This window comes from Protomyctophum bolini (assembly GCF_963924005.1).
Source record: "Protomyctophum bolini genome assembly, chromosome: 13".
Lineage (NCBI taxonomy): Eukaryota > Metazoa > Chordata > Actinopteri > Myctophiformes > Myctophidae > Protomyctophum > Protomyctophum bolini.
The window spans coordinates 26,976,786-27,002,278 of NC_137874.1; the positions used below are offsets into that span (position 1 = coordinate 26,976,786).

The following is a 25,493-nucleotide window of genomic DNA, read 5'->3' on the forward strand; positions in this document are numbered from 1 at the left end:
ACATCTACATGTAAATTACATAAATTGAGCCTTTGCATACGCCTGTAAGGTCGTCGAAGCTAGGGCAAGGGTCATCATAAATTAATAAAATATAATTTGACATTGTGAAAAATTCTAAGTTAAACGTAGGATAAGTGATTCCTTTGGTTAAATACATGTTTAATAACTACATATAGTAATCATTGCCATAGTGTTTGTTTGTGGCCTTTCCGCATGTCGGACCGTTGGTGTGCATCCCCTCCTACATAACATAATGTATTTTTAGACAATATTAAAGTCACATACAAATGCATTGCATTTCAACAATTTTATTTCATCAATATTAAATATCAATGGTCTTTTGTCAGGTGTGCTGTGAACAAAACACAAATAACTCAGCCATTTCATTCATGGGTCAGCCACATTAAACTAGAGTTCATTGCTGTTGGTGCTCAGACAGCTACCGTCAGTGCTAAGGAGGTGGAAATAGCGTCATTCTGTAAATACCGGTAGCTACCTAATATTTGTAGATTATATTTTAGATGTTAGGCAGCAAGCTCACTATTTTCTGTTTTTTTCCACATAACCAGCTCACTCTTTAAGAGTCAATCAGTGCATTCCTCCCTATGTGCTTCAAACAGGCTCTTAATATATTTTTAGGTTCTTTGGTCCTTGTGGGATCATCTGGAATGTGTTGACAATCATGTAACGTGAAAAAAAGATATAGAGATAACGAAACCACAGAAGTTGAGTGCGATGACAAAGCATGGCCTCCTGAGAGAAAAAACAAAGAAACATGTTTCAGACATTGCTTATTTCAAGTTAAAGTTAAAGTGAACATTACATTTATTCTGTGTACATAAAACATATATTGTATGATGAATAATCTAATGCTTTGGTTCCACAATTAAGATATAGCCTGTTAACCTGTTAGCCTGTGACATACAAAATGAACCAGATTCGCCGCAAACAAACAGTTCATTTGGAGCCTCACCCTGGCTTGTCTGTAGCCCTTTAAGCCTATGACACAGCAGAGACTGGATGGCAAATGCCAGCTTAGAGGGAGCTCCAGATAGGAGAGATATTTCCTGAGGACGCCAACAGTCTCCAAAGACAGCAGACAGCAGTCTGGCAGAACAGACAGAGACTCAGTTAGCGGTTCACTTCATGCCATTTAGGGTTCACATTAATGAAACAAATAGCTAAGTAGGTCTGTGAACAAAGTTCTCTCCATGGACCACATTCATGGAGTAGTTGTTTATGTCCAGTATTCTGCAGCTTACAGAAAATGTAGGTCATTGGCTAAAAGTGGATTGGTAGCTGTTGGAAATGATATGAACAAGATATTGATATTATTAGTATGATGTAGAATCATGTTATGGCTCAGATCCTAATGTCCGTCAAACTAATAGGCAAGGTCATATAAATAAATAGATAACTAGCTGCAGCCCTACTGCCGTGTTCACATCTATCTACATTACCAACATCTTTATATCAAATAAAAAGGTGTCAAAGAGGCCCTTTGGTTCCATTAAATCCTCTTTGACAAACCTTATTTAACACAGGAGCACAGCAAAATCCAGCAAGGGCGAAATCCATTTGACCCGCCGTGTCGGTTGGCAGTCCGACGGTCGGGTCTTATGTCAGGTTGGGTCAAATGGATTTCGCCCTCCCTCGCAAAATGTTTTATATATCTACTTCTATGGCTTGTAACATCTGTGCCCAGAGTCACATTGGTTCCATGCATTTTTTGTTTGCTATGCACCATTTTTCATGTATTTTATTATTTTCTACCAATCCGTTGTGCTATGAAATGTTTCTAATTATCTGCTGGACTATATGCTACATGCTACAAGAAGCCAGTTGGATACATGGGTTGCTATGGCAACAGGCAGTGATTGTGAAGCCCCGCCCACAGCTCACCTGGGGTTGATGGGCAATCACAATGTTTGGGCCACCTGGGGAGTTTGACTCAGGCAGTGCAGAGTGAAGGAGCAGGGAGACAGACAGGCTACGGCTGTGGGCAAGAGGAATATTTCCCATGTTCTTGCCATTCTTTCCCTTTTGGATTATTCCCTTGGAGTTGGATTATTCCCTTGAATTTGGATTAGACCTCTGGATTTAGAGAATTTCTTCCTTTCCTGGAGTGTGGATATTGGACATTTGACCAGACTTTTCCAAGGAGTTTAAGAGTGGCCAGAGGAGACTGGCCACACTCTACTGGTTTGGATTTGCGTTATTTTTGGACACTTGAGTTTAGTTTTGGACACTTTGAGTTTAGTTTGGACAGTGCTACCGTTTGAGAGTTTTATTTAATTTTGATCTGATTAAGTGAACATTATGTGATAGAGCACTTGACTTTCTTTTGATTTAATAAATCACAGTTTAAGCTTATTTGCCGATTTGTTTAGTGATTCTTATTCTGAACTGACCCACCACCTCCCTCATTTTGCTATAATTGGTTTATTTAATTGTCATTATTGTAATCGTTATAGGCTGAGGTCACAAGTTTAGCTATGTGAATGTCTATCCAGTGGGTCAGATGAAGTAGTTAAAAGTGCTCAGTGCTTGTCTAAAAGTGTGTTGGGTATGAGCCGAACACCTAAATGATGATGTCTTAAATAGACTGCATCCTGTACTAGTCTCAACACCCAAATTATGTGATGTGTGCTCCCAAGGGGCGGAAGTGTCTCAGTGGTATGTAGAACAGCTGGATGGGAACCGTGACCGTGAGGTTACCAGTTCAATCCTGGGCTCCCCCAGACTTAGTTTGGAAGTGTCCTTGAGCTTGACGCCGAACCCCTAATTGCTCCCGATGTGCAGGTTGGTGCCTTGCATGGTTTCCTCCACCATCGGTGTATGAATGAAAGAGCCCTGGATAAAGGCGCTATATAAATGCACCATTTACCATTTATGTGGGGCCAGGACTTGTGATGACTTCCAATGACTTCTTGTCATTGGATAGGAGGGTGTAACAGTATTGACTGTATATATGATCTACTGTAAATATGATATACAGTTTATATCTATATGTGTATAATTCGCGACAATTTTTGAAGCTTTCTGTTAAATATTAGATTTTTTAAATTATATGTCTAAATTTGAATACAGCAATGATTTGATTGATGCAAAAGTACTTTGTACTTTTGAATACTTGTTATTTTAAAAAGCAAAAACTCTAGTACTTTAAATCAAGTACAAATTCGACAGAGCAACTTTCACTTTTAATTTAACCAGGAGTATCTACACTACAGAGTATCTACACTACAGTGTACTGGGGTTGAGTACTTTATCCACTACTTTCCATTACTTTTCAGGAAATCAATCCAATGTAGTTATTATTTAGTCAAACTCTTAGTTAACCACTTTCATTTCAAAACTACCAAGAAATAAGACATTTACAATCTGTCATGCATTAGGATTATTCAAGTGACTATTTGATCCAGTCTATTTTTTGTTTCATTCACTCACGGAAAGCTTGCAATAAATGACTTTAGCAAAGCTCCGTGTGCGCACAGCGCCCTTTTCTAAATAAAAGTAAAACAAAATTAATTAAACAATAACATAACTTCTCTGTCTTACACCACTGTTTGTTGTCAAAACTGGAAAGCTAGCTTCATACTGCCACCATGAGACTAACAAAAATGTAGATGTAAAACTAGCTTCATAGTTCATACTGCCACCATGAGACTAAACAAAATGTAGATGTAAAGCTAGCTTCATACTGTCACCATGAGACTAAACAAAATGTAGATGTACAGTATCATGTAAAGCTAGCTTCATACTTCCACCATGAGACTAAACAAAATGTAGATGTAAAGCTAGCTTCATACTGCCACCATGAGACTAAACAAAATGTAGATGTAAGGCAAGGAATCACAGGAGTCATTTTGAACAGTAGAGGGTGCTCTAAAGTAACGAAACAGCTTGAAGCTGTTTTATTTTGTCTCTCATCATAAATTATATAAATACTTGTGTGTGTAAGTAATGTAATATTGCTGTGTTACATGCTGTGATTTTGCCATTTATTCAGAGATCTTCTCCAGCTCAACCATGCATTACCCAATTCACATGCTGTTACCAATATCCACACCTTGGAGCAGTCCAGTTCAACATTCACTGAGAACCTTTACTAGGGCGCATTGGATGTCTCATTAGTACTGAAATGCCCAATAGCAGTGTTCGATGGAGCTATTACTTATCGGTTCAGGAGGTATTGTATATCAGAAGTTCTAAGTTCTATTTGAAAAGTGTGTCTTCACAGAAAGTGGGGTCCTTAAACTTACCATTGCGTACTTGGCCAGTGGAGGCAAGGTGACTGCGGGTAGAGAAAAGAAGAATATTACAGGGTCATAATCTTACATGATCTAGAGATCTATATATTCTGCAGTTGCAAAAAGGAATAAAGTCTCTCATAACATATAATTCAAGCTGACAATATAGTATACAGTATAAGGCATCGTGCATTTAGTTAAACTATATTTGTTATTGGGGAAAAAGGTTTCAGGATTAGGGTAGAAGAGAAAGTCAAGAGTAAACAATGTGGTAAATTGAAAAATGACTACGCAATACAAAGTAACAGGAATCACAAGATCTGATTTGGAGAGCAGTTCTTAAAAGCAAATGATGACTAGAGACTGCCTGGAAGCCAAGGGAGGGGGTGCTCACTGCTCAGTTATGAAAAAGACCAGTGCAGCAGTCAGTTTGAAGCATCCACATTTGTATGGGATTTTCTACAATATACTCATCACCACACAATACTCCAAACCAGTTTTCCCCCTTCGTCTGATGCAACTATGCTGGCGGGCCTCTCCAAACCACAGCTGTCCTCCCACCTCAGGGACATGATTTACTAGCACTCTTTAAAGCCTTGTTTATACTTTGTTTTACTATGTGCACAACATGCACAACATATCAGTAGCTTGGAAATCTGTTATTTTCAGCGAGCAACACCATCATGTGACAAAAAATAAATGAGGCTTAATAGCAGTACTATGTGATTCTCCAGTGGAGATTCTGTGTGTTTGGATGACCTCTCTGCTATGTAACAGATTAATTATGGAGGACTGACTCCTGAGAGTGTTTATGTGTTTTCTTCTCTGTGGGGGAGAGAGGAGTGTTGATGTGTGCCTGGATATTTTGCATTTGTTAGTGCTGTGCACTGTGCATGCTTTATAATTGTCTAAGGCTGGATCTTAAAGGTTTATAGTTTCAGGGTGTACATGCACACTATAGATAGGCTTACAGTATACGGTACTATGTGTAAGGAGAATAAGTGTTTTATGTAAAGGATGTTAACTTAAGTCAAGTTTCTTCTGATTTCAAAAGCTTAATGTTAAGTTGGTACCTGACTGCTTTGTGGATGGCTATGTGATTGGCATGACCACTCACTCCGCTTTCATCGAAGGTCAGCACCTGAAATGTCAAAATACCCGATTGTACCAGTGAGAATGCAGAATACAGAGAGCTAAATGTGAATTTGAATAAACATAAGCAAAAGGAGTAAGAGATTTGTCTTGGGTTAATGGAAGGGTTTCAGTAAGTCTGACAGTAGAGCTGCTTGGCCACAGACAACTGATATTTAAAAGCCTTCTTTCTGCCTGCATGCTTGCAACATGACGTTGCCTCTAAAACCAAGCATGAAGGGGGGATACCTTCAGCCAACAATCATTTTAAGTGACATATGACCTTTTTTGTGTCAAAATGGGAGAATCCCTTGAGACCTTTCATTCTTGCTGGACTGGTCTAGATATGGGAAACCAAAATCCAGTTGAAACATTAACAAACAGAGTGAGACCCACATTTCTGGGGCTGGGATCCTGCCAAACCAAGCAAACAATGCTATTTGAAGCTTGTCCTCAAGACCAGGAAAAGGTAGGTCGGAGGCAAACCACTCTTCACGTTTCTATTTAAATACATAATCCTTTAGTTGAATATCCAATAAGAGTGAAGTAAAACCATCCACAAAAAGTCAAATTCATACTTTGTTGCACAACCCTTTAAAAAATGGTGGGCAATACTGTTGAAAATACATATTTTTTGACAGTATATATTAACTTAAGTATAAATGAGCCTTTGGCGTGAGAATGTGTTTCCTTTTTAGGAAACACTGGTGAGCCTTGGCATCTTTGCTGGTGAGCCTTGGCAGGATGGGAGGAAATAATGTTTATAACTGGGTTTGATAACAGCAGTAAAGTCCAATTTATGCTTCGTAGCATGTTGGTGTTGCATGCCGAAAATAGCCGATCTACAAGCTCACAGCGCATTATGGATGCAACGCGCTATGAGCTGGTAGATCAGATATTTTCGGCATGCGACACCGTTGTACAGTACCATGAAGTCTAAATCAGGCTTAACTAGGACAGATAGATACATCAAACTATTTGGTCTGAGGGGAGCTGCATGCATCCTCCTACTACTGTATGTTCCATTTAATAATTTTTTCAAGTGTTGTGTACAACTTTGGCTGCCAATGTTAATTCGTTTTTCACACAAGTTAACTATTTTTGTCCTGGCTGAGAGAGACCAGAAGAGACATTGTTTTTATATAAATGTGCCACATTCCTCTGAGCTAATAGTGTGGACAATTATGAGAGAATGATACGAATCTGAATAAACACTCAAACATGTCTGTTGTAGCGAAAGGCTAAGACATAACTTGGACTATACAAAAGACAAAGACGAGGCTGCCCTGTAAGTACAATGCTGTGGATGCATTGTTCACTCCATTGTACAGTGGATGTATACACATGGAACTATTATGCAATAGGGCACAATACTAAACAGAAAAATATTTGATTTATTTATTGTTTTGAAAGTATAAATACCATGTTGAATGAATGAGCTCTGATGTGCTTGAGGATTACAGAAGAGGCCAAGGAGATGCTCCATTCTGCATTGGGGTCATCAGGAAGTTTTCTGAAAGAGATCAAAATGGCTAAAGTAATTTTCTCCATTGCACAACAGTGTTGCCGACAAGAAGATAATTTCATCAGTTCTCGTCAGCAAGTTCCTGTCCATCTATATCCAACGTAAGGTACTGTACATAAGAGCAGCATAGATTTTTGCCAGGTGCTTGAAAAGCACCTTTACTACTTCTACTAGCGTCTATGATATTGCTGCGGACTCTGGTTGATCGGGGGGGAAACAAACTTGCTGCAAACTGATATCATATAACTTCAGTCATTTCTTGCTTGTTTTCCAGAAGCACACTTCTAAACGGTGCTGATTTAGCCAACCTTTGAAAGGGATCTCTTTTGGAATGGGACCATCAGGGAGTGCTGGGAAGTCCTGAGGTTAGGGGTCGAAGGGCCGTAGCATCCTGTTCATCTGAACAGTGAAGGGACATCACACACACTACCCCAACTAATCCATTCTCTATTGTACATAAAGTTTGTTTTGATTGTATTAGTCCAGTTTTTGCTTTGGCAATGTAAACGTATGTTTTCCCATGCCAATAAAGCCCTTTGAATTGAATTGAGGATTTCCAAACTCTCACTTTCTTATTTCCCAACAATGAGCCAGGAGTCAGGACAGTAAGTCACAAATCTAATGGCCATCAGTGGTGTGAGGTTCAGGCATTAGGGGGTGGGTGGAGGGTGCATGGTGCAGGGCTGTGTTACAGGGGTGGGGGCATTGAGGAACTATGGCTGACATCAGGGTTGAATGCACTGCCCCATGACATGTTGATAACTGCAACCTATCTTGTTCATGGAGTATTTTTTATCTCAGTTAAAATGGAATTAAAAAAAATATATATGTTAAATTAAAACGATTCAAAGTGACAATCTGATTTCCCTAGGCCACAATGGCCGATTAATTTCAATTTGGTTAACTTTAGGTTATAATGAAAAGGGGGTAAAATCTTCATCTTGGCTTCACAGCTTGGTTAAGACCTAGGTCCTAGGCTATTCAAGAGCTATTATTACATTGTACACAAGTACAATGTGCAGTTCCTGAATGATCATGTTTTAATTTATATAATTACAATTTGTCTTAGCAACCGTTGTTAAGAAAAAGTGAACACGGAGAGTAAAACATAAAAATGGACACCTGACCTTTCTCAAGCAGGATACAGGCTGAGTATCTGCTTCACTATGGTAACAGTACAAAACGTCCTAGAGTAACCTCACCAGCCCCCTTTGTGGCTTTGCATGTGGACGTCTAATTGCTTGCAGGCATCTGTATGCAGTTGTTGAACTTTGGCCCAGTAAAGTGATTGGGTGAGTGTGTCAGAGAGGCATGATTTGGGATCGCACTGGAATGCTTGGAACGCCACACCCCCCGATGTGCTGCTAGAGTGTAAACCGCGCCCAGACCGTCTCCAACTGGCTGGCTGTTTCCAGAATGTATAGGCCTAATAATAACAATAACATGCATCCATTAAAATGCTTTATAAATAAGAGTTTATAAATAGATGGATAGAGCCAGCCAATTGGAGACAGTCTGGGCACGGTATACACTCGAGCAGCGTCTCGGGGGGCGTGGCGTGCCAATCATTCAAGTGCGATCCCAAATCACGCGTCAGAGAGGGCTTGTTTTGTCTGGTCACATGACACACAGGCCTAAACTGCCAGCGTCAGATTATATGTCGTAGTGTGATTGGCTGAGATGCTATCCCCAGTATCCCATCATAATGAGGCAGTTGTATTTATAATAGCATCATTGTAGACACAACCTTGTCTACTTTGTACAATAGACCTCTACAACTACTTACTTCATAGGCTACAAACTGTGAGTTGGCTAGCCAGAGAAAAACATAGCCAGTGGTGGGGTGACTTCACAGTGATTCAATTTGATTATCATTTATCAATAAATATCTATTATAATCTATTTTTAGATGCCGTTGAATTGCCACCTTAACCACTTAAACTCTCCTGCGTGCTCTATAAGCTCCACTCCGGTTTTCACTCTACCCTAAGTGTAGAGTGAAATTTTTTGAAACTCAAGCTTGTAGATCAGCTATTTTGGCCGAATGTCCACCCCCAGAAGAGGGATGCTTGAGTTCATGTGGTTAATATTGATGCATTTTACACCCCTAGTGAAAAGCTATTGATATAGCTATCACACCTACAAAATGCAATGGCACATACAGTACTACTGCTACAGACATAGTAACATCCTGAGTGCTACTGCTAATTGCTTAGTGCTAATGTATACCGATTTGCGTGAAGTTTTGACAAACTCTGTAGTATTAACAAAATATGTGTTTAGCAAAAATCTGTCTCAAGGTGGCGCTATGACAGGCTGATTTGAAAAACAATTGTGTGGAGATTAGCTGGTCACACAGTCAGACTGACACACACGGATAGATGGCAGAGGCGAAAACATAGTCTCAGCCAAGCCTTCGGCCTGGCTGAGACAAAAGCTTATACATTATGATAGATTTCCCAGCACAAGTCAGTAGCTGCATCGTCATAAAATCATCCCAGGGCTACAGTTATACATTTTACATGGGAGACAAAGAGACTGATTTGAGACATGACAAAAATAATAAATAGATATGGAGAGTAATTAAGAGGTAGAATAGGATGAACGTGTGCAGTGCACATATCTAATGGGGCAGAGAGTAGAGTCGTAGACAGAGGTCAAGCCAGGGCAAGAGCAGAGGCAGCAAAGCGTGCTCATATCAGGCTTGATCACAAAGGCCCCAACATGCACTGGGGCCCCCGATACTGTCAACACAGCTGTCCTATTCAGCTGGCATTAAAGGGAAAATCCATGTTAAAACAGAATTCCCATGTTATCCCTGTGATCTTGGACAGCTAACTCTAGAAGTTTTGTGAGCATTCACATGTCTCATCTATAGCCGTTATCCAGAAACAGATGGACCCAATGATGACTTTGTCAATACTGAGAATTACTGAGTAATTACTGAGTAAAATACTGATTTTAATAACTGTTGGCACAATAATGATATAAAAGGCCTATCAGAAATGAAACTCAATCTACAAATATGCTTGTCAAAGGAGCAATTCTGGCTATTGGAATTACTAATATTTTCTTTTTATTTGTTTTATGCTATGACATTGTCTAAGAAGATGCACAGGCTGCAAAACTTCATACACGATATTTAATTAATATGACGGACCGGTCATATTCCATTATGAACCAAACAAAACAACAATAGAGGTTGAATCGTCTAGAAGATAATGCATGCCTCAAGCAATTTTAGCTGTTAAAGTGTGGCAGGTGTAAATGCTGAATCCATCTAGAAATGCTCTCTGCTATCCTCTTGCATTCAGTGCTAATTAATTATGGGAACTATATCACAAAGAAGATAAAGTTATAGTCGAACCTGTACAAAAAACATAACCTGGCATTTTGAGGGGGCTAAACCTAATAGATGTTTCTCTCTGTGAGACCATATATTATATGATAAGGAATGTTTTTATGCCATTGCTCGGCAGGAGTCTAGTCATCTATATTGTTATTTTTTTTATACTTTATTTTTTTTATATTTAACTTTAATTTGATCATGGAAGTCAAAGGGGCTCTGATTGGGCTGAAACCTTGCAAAATTGTTTATTCATACATTATAATTTAGATCTGCCATAGATGACTCACGTCCCAGACTGGCCCCATGAAGTCAAAAATCCATATTGAAGGAACACAGTTGTGTGGATACCAAAATACACATGATTCAATTACATTATTTTATGAGTTAAATTAAATTTTAGATAATAGAAGAAGGGTCAAGCAAAGGATGTACATCTGGACAATCGTGGCAAGGGAAGTAATGCATTAAGAAATAGCAGTGGCCAACCAACAGACACAAAAAGGAAAACAGATCAGAATGACCTACATTGGAGTGCTCAGAGCAGAGCCAAAATGTATCCCACAGTCCTTGGCCGTTGGCTTCAGCAGGCAGAAAGAAAAGGAGGGGGGGGGGGTGGAGAGATAGAGGAGCGAGTGAGGGAGGTGGAGTGATTCGGGTGAGAGTTCTCCAAGAGCAGTTTAGGCGTGTGTATTTGGGCAAACAACGAAAACACAGGAGGGGAAAATGGGCTGCACTCCAGACAGTGCTTAGATCAAAGTTCAGCTATGTTCTGTGTGCACAAGATGATAAAATTGTATGGTGTGTGTGTGTGTGTGTGTGTGTGTGTGTGTAATGTTCTCTGGGGCAGACAATCTGGGCACCATGCCATTTTATAATATAACTGTGAGACTGAGAGTTACAGGTTAGTAACAGAGTTCACGCTGCATTTTTGTTGAGCCAACCTGTATTTAACGAACAAGAAACAAAATTTCCTGGTAAAGCTGCAAAGCTCATCCACACACAATGAATTCAGCCTGAGTTTCACCTTTTGCCATTACTTTACTGTAACATGGCCATACCAACATACCAACCATAGACATCTTTAAAACTCAGCTCAAGACCTATTTTATTTTGCCTATTTCGCTGCTTTTTTATTTTTTTTAATGCTATTATTGCTTTTTCTTTGATTTTGATGTTTGATGTTGTTTTTTTTGTTCTGTAAAACACTTATTAACAGTAAACCTCCCTGCTGGATCAACAAGACAAGAAATCAAAATACGACATCATTATTATTATTGTACATTTGTTCTCGTATTACTTTGGGTATGAAATGACAATGTTTATGAGATTCTATGTATATATATTTTGATGTAGGCCCATTTGATGTCATATACAATTATTATTAATTACAAATAGTGCATGGATTTCAAGTCAAATGACAAAAATACTTTGCCAAAGGATTACATTTGATGAACATTTTTGTTATGTTATGTCTCTCAATCTGTTGAAGATGTTTTGTTTAATCCACTAATACTGTAACAAATTCGGTTTGCATGCTGCTTCACTGCTTCGCAGTATTCTTCATCACCAACATACAAACAGTTCTTAGAGATAAGAAAAAGGTTAAATTGGCACTTTGCTATGCAGAGCCAACAAGTGAAAAAGAAACAAACTGTAAAATGTTAGTTATCTCCAGAAGCAAACAAGCTACAGTATTATGTCCGTTTAGCTCAGTCGATAGAGCTCTCGCCTTTGGACAAGGTCATGTGTTTGATCCCGGGCACCGCCAACTCAGCTTGCGGTAAGTACTGGGAGCTGATGGTAGGTGTGGCGCTCCACCTCAGCAATATCGATCCCTAGTAGTGCATTGTAACCACTACAAACTAACACGGCTGATACCGACAATAAGCCTCTCCCGACCTACTTGCAATAATAGTACTAAGTAGTAACAGTATTGATAAATGTGGGGCTACATCTCAGGGGAGATGGAATTTAAATACACAGCAGTATGGGCAAGTTCATAATAATATCAATGTGTGGATTATAATGTTACTTTACATGAAGAAATATAATGTTGTGTGGTAGTCTACGTCCCATGAGACAAACCTCTAAATGCCATTGAGGTCTGATCATTTTTCCCTCCATTGACACAGACTCAGGGCTAATACATCAGGCCCTGTTGACTAGGCTGTTGTGGTAAGAATGGAAGAGTTTGATCTGTGGTCAAGTCACTTTTTGTTCTGAGAAAGTAACTGTGGGTTACCGTTGGGGGAAGGGCTTGACACGCTCTAACAGGCAGGCATGCTGGGTTCCAACAGATAATTTATACATTGTTCCACACATTGTGTTTTTTATCATTTGTTTTCAGTGAGCAATGTGGTCATAAAGACAAAGTATAAATTAGGGAAGTCCTATTTGTTAATGACAAGAATACTATTCATCAACATTTTTCTATTTACACTGATTTTGTGTAATATAATTATTATTATATTACAACATATTCAACACAATTATTTGAATATCAAAATTGTCTTCCATTATTGCATACTGTAGTCTTCTTACTTATAGAGATGTACCGATATAAATGTTCCCTTAGTTTCCAATACCGATTCTGGTACACATACCCTTAATTTACATTTTGGTATTAAAACAACTCTACTTACTTATGGTCTGCTATGCTAACTCTGGAGGCTGGTATCCCCAACATTGCACAGCTTTTCATAAGTTCCTCTTTACGCTGAGCTCCTTGGTTGTAGAAATTTCCTGTATACATTTGGGGCAAAGATCAGTTTTTTTCTTTTTTAATGAAACATAGACATAGTCAGCATTATCTGTTTCACAATAATCTGTAGAGAATTATGTTTTTAAATTACATTTTCAGCCATCTATTCTAATATTCTAATCATTCATGATCTATGCAGATAATGCAGCTCATTGAATAAAGACCTACTAGTATAATTGGAGGCAGCTAAATACACCAACATGTATTAATAAGAAATACTCATATAACTTAAAAATGTAGTGTTTCCCATTCACATTTTCAATGATTAGTAAAAGCAGTAAAAATGGTATATGAGACTACCTATAGGCTGCCTTGTTAACTAGCCCTGGTCCAATGCTTACAGCGAGACACTCGCTGTAAGCATTGGACCAGGGCTACCTTGTTAACCATAAAATGTGGTGGAATAATCTTCCATTCCAGGATTTGTATATATTAAATTCGATAAATCATGGTGAAATACAAAGAACAAAATAGATCGAAATCAAAAATACCAAACTAAATAATGTAATTTGAGTTGTTCAGTGTTTAAAAATTCTGATACCGTTCAAATGATAAAAAAATAATTATTATTCTGATACCTTGAGATAAACATAGTAAATGAACTTGGGCCTTGAACTCGACGAGTCTTAAAATAGTCGGCGCGAAGAACATGCATTCATCATCTGGATGTGCAGTTACAATCAGTGCTCTGATTTCACGGTTATCTGTAACAGATACAGGAACCTGTATTGACGAAAAACTCATTAAACGTTTAAAAGACGTGGCACTGTTTAGTTGATGTCGATAGTAAATCCATTTTATCCAAACAAGGTACGCTATAACCGAGAAGAGAACAAGGAAAATAACCATTGTTTTGACCGTCGCCGTAAACAATCCGTGTCAAAACAAAGCCTTAAACGCCACGAGTTCCACATTTGACTTTTGCATTGCAGTCTGACTGGAGTCATTTATTAGTATTAATCTTCTAATGATCATAGTGATTTGTGGTAAATGCCGTAAATAACAGCTGTTGCCTGTTACATACCTCAATAGACAACATAATATGAAATGTCTGATACTGAAATGTGGGATGAGGGATCTCTAGAGGAGAGAGATATATGCTTTGCTTTTTGCTTAGACATATTAGAATTTACCATAAAATCTCGGTTAATGTTAATAATTTATATTAAAAAAATACACTTAAAGATATAATTTTAATAAATCGAGCAAGTATTGTTTCTTTTTTCTTTCTTTTTATTTATATATATTTTTAGATCACAGCCCACGGGAACATTACTTTGCTTGTAGGAAAGATTTAACTGTCACACCACCTGATCCTTACAGGTGTAAAATAAATATTTACTTACAAAAATGTAGGTATTTATCAAGATATTTATGTAGTGTGACTTAAATCTTAAGGAAAAAAACAGGAACAAATGGTGATAGAGTATAGGCGTTTCCCAACGTGTATTTCTCCTTATCATATAGGAAAATACATGATGTCCTTCCAGGACGTCGACAGACAAATGCGGCGCAGCCTACAGCTTGCCCAGTCGTCCACAGTCCGTTAACCCGCGGATTTACAATCAACGATTTCTACAACATTCTAATAGGGATAAGTTTCGCTTCATTGGCTGTTATTTCTAAATATGAGGTGAGTGTGAATCGCCTGTCTGTACCAAAGTTACTTGTTTTGTTTGAACTGTTATAAACGTCATTTCAGCGCTCAGTCTACGCTGAAAATCTGCCTTGCAAGATGGCGACGTGGTTGAGAATTCAAAGGTGAAATACTGCTAAGTTAGCCAGCTAGCAGCAACAGCAACAACATCCCAGATGTGTGATCAATAAACCGAAGTCCTAACATAAAATGTATTTCAATCTAAAGTTGGCCATTATGCATGTTTAGTAAGTTTCTGGATAAGGTCATCGCTTGCGGAAATGGACCCATCCCCCAATTCAAGCAAGAAATTCAATTGCGTTTATGACAGTATGGTAAAAGGCAACAATAACATTTACCAAACAGGGTTCTCCTGCCCATATATGTAACCATAACAAACAGTCAGCAAATGCTCTTGCTAGGTGGATTCTAAATCAGATTTGGAACAGAATGTAACTTCAAAACCACAGGTTATTTACACATAATTTAATGTAATGGGGGAAAAACATGGCACCATTGATAATTCACATAAAAAGTTAATATGCAAAACTCAAGGTTGAGACATTGAAGGTTGAAGACTGTAAGTGAAATAGTGAATTGTATTTGTTCTAATCTAGATAGACTGTATTTATAAGCCAACTCTACATATACAAGATACTTGACAAATCTTCAGTTTGTGGATACTGTTAAACACCATGACATGGTCAATAAATGACTTGCATTAGCAACTAGTGAACGTTGTCTGGAAACAAGCAAAAACTGTACCCTTCTAGCCAGTTCAGTATTTGTCATTTGGGTTATTGTCTCCACCAGGCCGAAGGCATGGGGACTGGGGAGAGAGTATGTTTTGCACTTGTGTGTGTGTGTCCGTCTGTCTGTGTACAGCTAATCTCCGGCACCGCTAACCCGGTCGATGCCAAATTTTGCACACACACTCCCTGGATGCCAACGATGAACCTCTGCCCCAATTCTTCCAAAACGGCCTGTTATAGCGCCACCAGGAGGCCGACTTTTGAAAAACATTTTTTTATATTACTCCTCCAGATTCTGTCCAAAAAGCCTGCAAATCGTTACATACTATCTCTATAGTCATGTGTTCAAGACGGCCTGTTGTTGGCCTGTTATAGTGCCACCAACTGGATTTTAGCAAAACACGTTTTTGGAACAAAATCATCCAAAGCGTAACAAGAGATTGCACCCTTTTCACATTGGCCTATTATAGCGCCACCAGGAGGCCACAACATTCCCTGCCAGCCAGTAGGCAGAGATTATGTTTTTGCCCCAGTCCATGACCGTGTCAACTATTCCCGGACCCAGACATCACTTGAATGATAACCTCGTATCACCAGGCTTTCCACCTCAGAGGAAAGCCTGGTCTGTGTTACAAAATTGCTGTGTGAACCGGTCTGGAGCGGATGATATCGTTACGTCATGTTGTAGTCATTGTTTTATCAGGCAGGACAATCATCGGGAACTTCCTTTCCTCAAACCGGAAGAATAACAATAAAAGCTCTCGTAGCCTGCTGCTTTTTTTTTGGAGAAAAATCGGTTTGAGGGAAAAGGAAGTTCCAGATTAATGGTTCCTGCCTACTGACTACAAAACAATGACTACAACATGACGTAGCGATATCATCCGCTCCCGAACGGATCATAAACCCGAAAAGGAATGGTGCCCAGGCTACTTGAATGATAAGTGTCAAATAAATTAGCCCTTCGCTAAGTCCCTCACCAACCCGTCCTTGTCCAATAGGCATGTTAGCAGCGAGGAGACAGGGAAAGCTGTCCTTAAGTTCTCACCCATAGAGATGCATGTTAAATTATGAGATTTCTCCATATAAATAATCAATCATTTCAGTAGCAAGAGCATCAAAAGGCCTGCAGTAGGCTATGCACTGGAAAAATGTGCATGACATTATTTAAATAAACTCGAAATACGAGGAAATGAAATGGGAAATGGGAGAAATCAGCTTGGGTGGGTCAGTCGTGTAACTTTCCCGACGTTAAGCCGTGTATATGTTCAACAACACAGCCATGCAAAATAACATTGACAGCTATGAGGTGGCGAAAGCTTGACCTGCATAGCAGCAGTTGCTAAACTATTTAGGTTGGCATTAGACAATCGCTTTTTGGGGTGAGATTTAGCGAAGGGCTAATTCCCAGTGGGAGACTCTCTTTGGCAGAGCCTAGGAGTCTTGTCTTGTTTTACAGGTTAAGGTTAGGTTTAGACATAGGTTTAGTGAGGTTATGGTTAGGTTTAGGTATAGTTTTTGTGAGGTTATATTACCCCGCCCTACTTGTAGTAGCCAGCGCTGTAAACAAGCGACCCATCAGGCATCAGCCCCCATCGAAACCCCGGCTCTGCAAAATAGAGACTCCCAATTCCCACAGTAGGCCAAGGAAGGAAGACTCCACCTACATTTATTTTCAAATCAGCCTCATGGATCAGATCAGATTATTATCACAGATGTACTGGTTAGGTACATACATGTGAAAACGTAACACTCGGAAGCTCCAATACGGTGGTGGCAGTGTTGGGGCCGATTCATACTCGGCACCGAGTGCAGCTTGTAGATCTGCTATTTCTGAAAAAATAATGAAAATGACAATGTGGCACAAATCTTTGAATATATTCTTTCACAGTGAACGTTTTTAACTAAAATCTTTGCTTCTGGGATGTCGCTGGAACTACATATGTTCAGATGGGGGTCCGCGGCCCGGATTTAGAAGGCATTTGTAGAATCATCCTCGGGTCTAAATGGGTTAAAACATGTCCTTGGATTATGACTCAACTCCACCTATCCTTATAGTTTTTTGCCCATTCCTAGCTAGATTTTTAATGCTACAGATTTCACACAAATTGGTATACATTATCTCTGGAGTCGTGAAAAACATATATATACATATACATATGTATATACATATGTATACATATGTATATATGTACATTCATATATATATATACATGTATATATACATATATATATATTTTCATATTCCATTCCGATTGGCTATTATTTCTTTCCTAAGTTTGGAGGGACCTATTTCTACCAAATATGCCCCAAATCACGAATACAGCGTCCAATCTACCACAAAATGAATCGCCTTATCAGTGTTTGGCACATAATTGGCAGAAGTGATGCCATTTTAAAGATGGGAAATGAAATACGAATCGTAACGAAATGTACATCCAACCCTTTTGCACGAGCCATTTCATTTTTAGGGTTCAGTTCCATGGTCATTAACTTGTAGTTTTGTCTTTTGTTAATGTTGGAGACATTTAAAAGGAGCTCAGCTGACTCAAAGCTGGTTATATTTGGCACGAATCTTATGATATTATTAACCCAATACTTTTGTATTCTAAATGGCTCGGATATAGACAACATGACATGACATGTGTACACATGCTGTATTGCATGGATGCCTTTTCCTCATGCACAATGGAGATTACCACTACACTACTTTGCTTTTTATTTGTTAGATGCCAAGCACTCAAGAAGTCAGATGAAGAAGTCATCACAAAACTGGCACACCACTAAGATCACAATGCACGCTGTCACAATGTGCATTTAGGCTTATTTCAGCTCCATCCAACTACAAACCCTTGAAGCAGGCCGGATGCAAATGTACTAGTAAATAATTCTACTAATGGCAAGAATATTTACAGAATTACACTTTTTTTTACATACAATTTAGGCTAGCTACAGAAGTCATTTCCATATGGATTAGGTAGAAGTAAAGGCACAAAGAGGAATTAGTAGCTGAACATCATGTGTGATCTCAATGTGCACTCGCAGTTTTGAAGAAAGGTTGTCTGAGAAGGTTTAGGAGGTACAAAGCTTTATAGGCCCTCTCTGAGTGACTACAATGAACCAACCAGATGGCAATTCACTAATGGAGAGAGATAACACACTTGCCCACTGTGTAAACAAACAGCAAAGATCCATGGTAAAATCCCCATTCCATCAGTGAATCAGTCTATGTTCAGAACGCAAAACAAAGCTGCATCACTTGAAGCCCTGCCCAAGCCGGGAAAAAAATTCTAGTTAGGGGTGTAATGGTGATAAATATCGTTGACGATACAATGTCTCAACAATGTGCCTTTTCAGAGATATTGTATATGTCGTGATGGAGTGAATGCACATTCTATGATTTGCAGTTCTATTATACTTGTAGTAGTTTTGTTCGCCAACATTAAGTATTTTGGTCTAAATGGTCTGTTACTGTTTTCTTTTAGTTTTTTTTACCTTGTAGATGTAGGTGGTTGTACTGTTAACCATAAAAACTAACATGAAAAATAATGGTGATGATAATGTCGTGGATCGTGAAGTGATACTGCTTGATCACCCACCCCTAGTTCTAGTTTACTTTGTGTCTTTCGTCTCTTGACACATATTAAGAATATTAAACTATCCATCGATATATACTTTACCCTGCCTGTGGGACTGTCGGGTCTCTGCTCTACATGTAAAGTGTCTGAAGTTGAGACAACTTTGACACTTTAATGCAGAGGTTCCCAACCACTGGTACGTGTACCTGTGCTGCTACGCAGCAGTTTTGTTACGATGATACGCAGCCGCAAAGCCCCCAGCCATGCCAGTCCGCCAACATTTTATTGGGGTTGGCAACCCCTACTTTAATGGATTGAATTGCCTGATTATGAAGAAATCTGTGTTGATATTATTGCAGTGGATGTCACCATTTTGCACAAAGTTTGACGCAAGTAACAAACGCTCACATAACAACTGGTTGGCGACAGAGATACAAGTTTCAACATAATGATCAGAAACGTGATCTTCTACTCTGTGCTATGATTTTTCAAATGTTCATCGTTGAAATCCATGAAATTGTTAATATGATAAATTAACTTTCACAAAATTACTATACAGTAGATACTTGTACTTCTATGTGTTCTATACATAGACTGTACAAAATATGGACAAAGCGTTCTCCGGGTATATGGACGTAAAATGAAGCCTGTCAGTCCTTGAACTGTAAGTCGCCATCTTTGTAGATCCGTTTGGGCCCAGCTGGCCATTAGCTGGCCCAGACAACGAGGCGGGACTTCCTCCCTTCTTCTTCGTTGGTTTTTATTTTGACTCGAACGGGGGGTGGCTCCCGATCATAGACTGTAACGGTAGCCACGCCCCTCAGAACATACGCAACTTTATGGATTTTTTTTTAATAAATGGGACCATAGTTTTCCAAAAAGAATATTATGATGAGAAATGAGACTTTAAACTAGTGACTGGAAGCAGAAAGTATTCATTACCATGTTTATTAAGGTAATACAGTCTAGGTGAAGTTGGGCTATGGGGTTTTTTGGGCCCAATGACAGCGCCACAACAGGCCATTATATGAACTTTCAGGAAGTCCCGATTTTCTTAGTGGCTTCACAAAATATCTGTCTGACTGCCCCCTTGGTTCTATACCATTTCTGGTATACTTTATGACACAGACAGTATATTTTCTTTTAGATAATAAGAGTTCAAAAGTTTTCAAATTTGACATTGTATTTGTTTAATCTTCAAATCAGTTCAACATACAATCATGTATCTATAATTAATAATTATAACCCATGGAGGACGACCCATTCAATACCCCTGAGAGGCTGGGACCTCACCCATTTGAATGTCCACCTCCTGGGATCCACTACATTGAAAACGGTTCAACATCACTGATACTGCTTGCAACAAGTACCAATTGTACCATACTAGTCCAGGCATGGTGGGGGACTGCCCATAAGTCAGACATCCTGTCAATCAGACCTGTGTGGCTGGTTAAGACTCACCCTTGCTGCGGGTTAAAATCACCCATGGCTCCTGACATGCGCAGCGGGTTAAAACGAATCTGTGCTGTGGGTTAAAAATCACCCGTGGCTTCTCTGGCACATTCCACCTACCGCCCCCTATGGTAACCGGCTTTTAAGAATCTTTTGCTTTGATTGTCTATATTTGTTATCTTTTATTGTGGTCCTTTGATGCTGCTTTAGATCCTTGGGTGGGAGCCTGGGAGGAGAGTGATTGTTCTTTTTTTGTTTACTATTATGTCTTCTTGTGACGTGAGGACAAATAAAATAAATAGGGTTGACCCAATTACTTCAAAGCTTCGATTAAATAGGAAAATAAATATTTGAATATTCAAATAACGTTTTTGGGGGTTTTCTGAACTGAATAGTTTGGTGAGGATGAAACTGTATTATACTTGATGCACCTGAACAAAAGATCCACACCCACTATATACTGCTAGTATAGTAGTTTGTGTTTTCGTATTTGTTGTCTCCACCAGGCCGAAGGCATGGGGTTTGCAGGATTCTGGCCCGTTTTGAACAAAAAGCCTCAAATCATGAACGCAGCGTGCAATTTACGTGAAATCTTTCACAGACTTTCCTACTAGGCTGAGGAATATATCCCACCCTTTTCACATTGGCCTGTTATAGCACCAACAACGGGTAGATCTTTGCAAAACACATTTTTGGAACAAAAAGCCTCGAATCGTCCAATTTCAATCCAAGTTGTAAAAAGAAATGGTACCCTTTTCACATTGTCCTATTTTAGCGCCACCAGGAGGCCACAACCTGACCTGCCCTGGTGGAGACCCCGAGGGGCACTCGGGCTTTTGTAATTTATTTTGCATGGCTTGCTGTCTAATGAGAACCAGTGGTTCTCAAACAATTGTGTGTCTGTCAAGGACCGCCAAATAAGTTTTTTGGCGGACCCCCATCTGAAAGGGTTCCCACACCTTTCAGTTTGGGAACCAATAATGTTCACGCTAAATGACCACTCAGGACTGTACGTGTGTGTGTGTGTGTCTCACAAACACAAACCTCAGTTTGTTTGACAAATAAATGTAGCCACTCTGTTTTATTGACTCATGCTTTGGCCAAGATACTTTTAAAACCACGACCTTTAAATACCTGGACGTACAAAGGCCATTTTTGGCTGGAAGCGCCGGTCAATAAATCTAGTTTTAAATTTTTCCGGAGCAGAGGGTGCGGTTACGCATTTATTTTATGCACTGGCTCTCAAAGTGTGTTCCAGAGACCCCCCCCCCCCCCCAAGGGGTCCTTAAGGGGATTTGAGAGGGGGCGGCCCCCATGCAGCTAAATGAGTAACAGTTTAAAAAGCTCATGCCCAATTTCATTTTTAGGCTATTAAAAGGTTTTTATGACGACAAATGTTTTCCTTACTTATCACCATTGGCACTAAACCAAACATCAGATGCGTATCTGCGGCAAAAACGCATATCAATTTGGCAGCTAATGAAAATCACACCCGTGTGAACTGTAAAGTGAGGGGCGCTCTTAATATTGTACAACATCATCTCATACTGGCCAATCACAATTTGCGTCCTCACTTTTGTCACTCTTCTGAATCATGGTCCACCCAAATTCCTATATCTATCTGTATCACAATGAAAACATATTTGTCTTTACATGAATGTTATACAATATGTGACAGTTTCTGGTGGAGGCCAAGTCATTGATTTTTTCTGTTTTTTTCATGTCTTATGAAAGCAGGGAATCATCCTACTAAAAATGCGCCACCTCTCTGTGTGTGTATCGTTGTAATGCACGTAACTCGAGAACAGTTTGCCCCACCGACTTCATATTTGACACACGCGTTCCACACCCCCAGAGGAGAGGAGAGGAGAGGAGGTGGGGGGGAGAGGGGAGTTGCACCACTCAGTTAACACAGGTGCGATTTTTATCCTATGCTAAACAGTCTTGCCGCCATGACTGTCTCTGTATCAAAAAGACTGAGAGAAATCCACTCTGAGTCCAAGTATTACAAAATCGACTAATCGCTAATTATTTGAGATACTGAGATAGTGGCAATTTGTTTTGTCATGATTTAATCGTCACAATCGTTTACAGATGTTGAACGATACATCCGCTATTATGTCACCCAATCTACAGTAGGTTCCTATAGTATTCTTAGGCACTTCACCGTTCAAATGCACATTTATGAAGCACATTGTCAGAATCTCTGCAAAACATGCATCTGTGTCACTTTTCCATTAACTTCAGTAGATGATTCATGAGATAAGTTAAACCAGTAGGTGACACTATTTCTCAGGTACCAACAGAATGTGTTTTTTGATACATTCTGAGGGGCGCTCGGTCTGGCTTCAGGTCATCAGGTGTTTGTCTTCCTCCAGAGAGGATGATACGATCCCCCATCATGCAACAGCACATCTCATATGAGGGAGACGGTCATTTCCCCTTGGGCTCAACCCTCTTCCAGGAGAAGGTCTCTGGATTGAACTTCCACAGATCATTGAAGTGCTGGCCAACGCTGACGCTACCAAATATGTACAGCTCTCCATTGTAGGCAAAGGCTGAATGAAACCAGCGTCCTTCTGGAACAAACTGTGCAGAAGGTGTGTCCAGCCAGTGGTCGGTCTGTGTCAAACACTCTGATGGACTTGTAGTACTGATCCCCCAAGCCCCCAAATACAAACATCTTTGTCCCAATTATGGTGGCATAGTGACAGCCTCAAGCAGGAGGTGGAGTACTGTACTGTATCATTGTTAAGCAAAACGGTCACGGAGTTTCTGCTTTTGCCCTATGCCCACTTCAATGCGCTTCTGCGAGTACACAGGTGGAACACATTAATTAACGAGTGACCGCTAACGAGCAAGCTACACTGTCGTCTTAGCTGCCTGCCAGCAAGCTCACAGAGACATTGGGAAGCATTTTTGGTCATGCCACAAAATATATGGACAGTCGTACAGGTGCTCACAAATACCATGTTTTGGGGGCTTGAGAAAACTCATGGAGTCATTTTGCAACCTGGCGATAAGCTTGCAGATCAGCTGTTTTCGCGGAGTGCATGTCGCAGCCACTTGACGCTCTCTGTGTGTGTGTGTGTTTGTTGGGAGAGACGAGAGAGATTGATAAAGAGAGGGGGAGACAGGCGCTGCCTTCACCTGCCCGACCATACTTTTTAGTTGCCCCGGGCAATCGGGCAACCGTTAGTGTCGAGCCCTGTATTACCAGAACTTGAGAATTCGTATAGATTATTCTTTCAGGCACCTTTTGTCTCTCTTTCCTTTTTTTGTTTTGGACGATTACATTCTGACATCAGAATCACAGGTTTACAGGCGTAAAGAAGTGGTGACATTATTTTAATTGTACACGGCTACACGCATTTAGTATTTATTTGAGTTGAGTTGATCATAGGACAATATGGGAAGACTGCAAATGGATGGAGTGGGAGATTCAGTAACTTGCAGGACTCCAGAACCATAAACATAACTTCTATTGGATACATCAACCAGACATGAACATGATGACACCTGAGATGTGGCACAGCATGCGCATGGGGCATTAACTGAGTCTAAAGAGACATGTTTAACCAAACCTTAGCTCAGTTGTTTTTGTGATACTTTGATTTAGACGAGGATGAGTCTGGTGTCTCTCTGTCTCCTGGTTCAATACTCTTCTTGCTCTTCACTGCATACATTTCCAACCACCTACAGTACTACTATAACTGGAGATTGTGGGATTGCATGTCATCTCTCCTATGTTCTATCATTCCGCATAGTCCTTTGCCATTAAATAAAAAATGCCATAACAGCAGCCTGCAATTAAGTCAGTTAAGTGTAGTTAAGTGTGTTGTTTGTCTTTGATGTCAACCTGAGATAATGGACAGCTGAGAAGAGCATATTTTTGCTCTGCTCTTTCCCTGGAATGGAAATACAACACCAGACCTTAATTTTAGAGAACTGAAATTAAAATAATGCTTTAATGTGTTATAAGCTCAGACATCAGTTTCCTTCCGTTATGTTCATTTATCATTCAATCTTCATATATTGCACATGGCAGGCAGCTCTTGCTAAACTTTTGGTTGCACAATAAGATATTGGTGGTTATCAGCAATGTCGGCGAATAACTTAATATTTTAAATGCATCACTTTTAATTAGCTGGCCAAGACGTTGCCACAGAATGGTAATCTAATTAAGGTGGTCTACAATAATAGGACGTAATCCATTGTCAAATGATTGACCTCCTCACTGATGGCGACGGTAATTCTAAAATGATCCATGGTAATCCTCTACATTTTGTTGTTGAAACTGCAATGCTGATTATACAGTACTAGTCAGGGGCCTTTGTCTGTCAGGTATTCTTTCATTACCACATAGAATGCTTCTCATTTTAGCTGCATATGACTTCGTATGACTGGAAGGTTTCTGATGTCTCCATCTGTGAGTCTCAACATTATGATTGTGTGCTGTCTTTCCACAGGTGGGTTGGTTCTCCAACCATGCTCCAGCTGAACTCCTAATCTGTGCAGCAGCAATAACACGCTTCCCCTGAGCCAGGATGTCCAGTAGCTCAGGCTACCCCCCCGGCCAGGGGAGCTTCAGCAGTGAGCAGAACCGCTACCCGCCACACTCTGTCCAGTACACCTTCAGCACCGCGCGCCACCAACAGGTACAAAAAAAAGTCCGGTTCAATCGGTGTCACAAGGTGGTGTTTGTCTTTGATTGTTTTTAATAATTAATAATTTTGCTAAATTTCTATATGTCAATTCATTTTTAGCTTTGACCATTGACCAAAACAAGTTGAGCATGTTAGAGAAAATGTGTAAAGACTCACAACTTGAGGTACACTACCCAATTCCTTGAGCTGTTGGTTAACTCTTCAAGTCACCTAGCTGAGTGAACTCTTGCTTATTGTAGTTTATGACTCTTTTTGATGCTGCAGCTGCATATAGCAGAGCTGCAATGGCATTATGCTGATTCTGCTGATTGATTCCAGAGTGCAATATGACGGTTTCTTCGCTTTGTTTGTTATGGTAGCATTGCAGTAATCAATGTTATCTTATTTGTTGT

At 39.7% G+C, this 25,493-nt stretch overlaps 2 protein-coding genes across 4 annotated transcripts in view; one reads left to right on the plus strand and one right to left on the minus strand.

Annotated features, from left to right (window-relative positions):
• Positions 1-539: 539 nt before the first annotated feature.
• On the minus strand, positions 540-13,868 carry LOC308326962 (N-acetylglucosaminyl-phosphatidylinositol de-N-acetylase-like; the record flags this gene model as incomplete). Its single annotated transcript, XM_080780058.1, has 7 exons — positions 540-753; positions 974-1,107; positions 4,266-4,297; positions 5,327-5,394; positions 6,807-6,897; positions 12,901-13,000; positions 13,598-13,868. 7 exons carry the CDS (start codon positions 13,866-13,868, stop codon positions 625-627), a joined length of 825 nt encoding a protein of 274 aa, XP_080636184.1. The 3' UTR covers positions 540-624.
• Positions 13,869-14,521: 653 nt separating this feature from the next.
• Positions 14,522-25,493, plus strand: part of ncor1 (nuclear receptor corepressor 1) — a 79,029-nt gene continuing 68,057 nt past the window's right edge. For all 3 annotated transcript variants that reach the window (XM_080779554.1, XM_080779556.1, XM_080779555.1), the window contains exons 1-2: positions 14,522-14,652; positions 24,904-25,092. In XM_080779554.1, the coding sequence (XP_080635680.1) occupies positions 24,982-25,092 (111 nt within the window). In that variant the 5' untranslated portion in view covers positions 14,522-14,652; positions 24,904-24,981. The remainder of the gene's footprint in view (positions 14,653-24,903; positions 25,093-25,493) is intronic.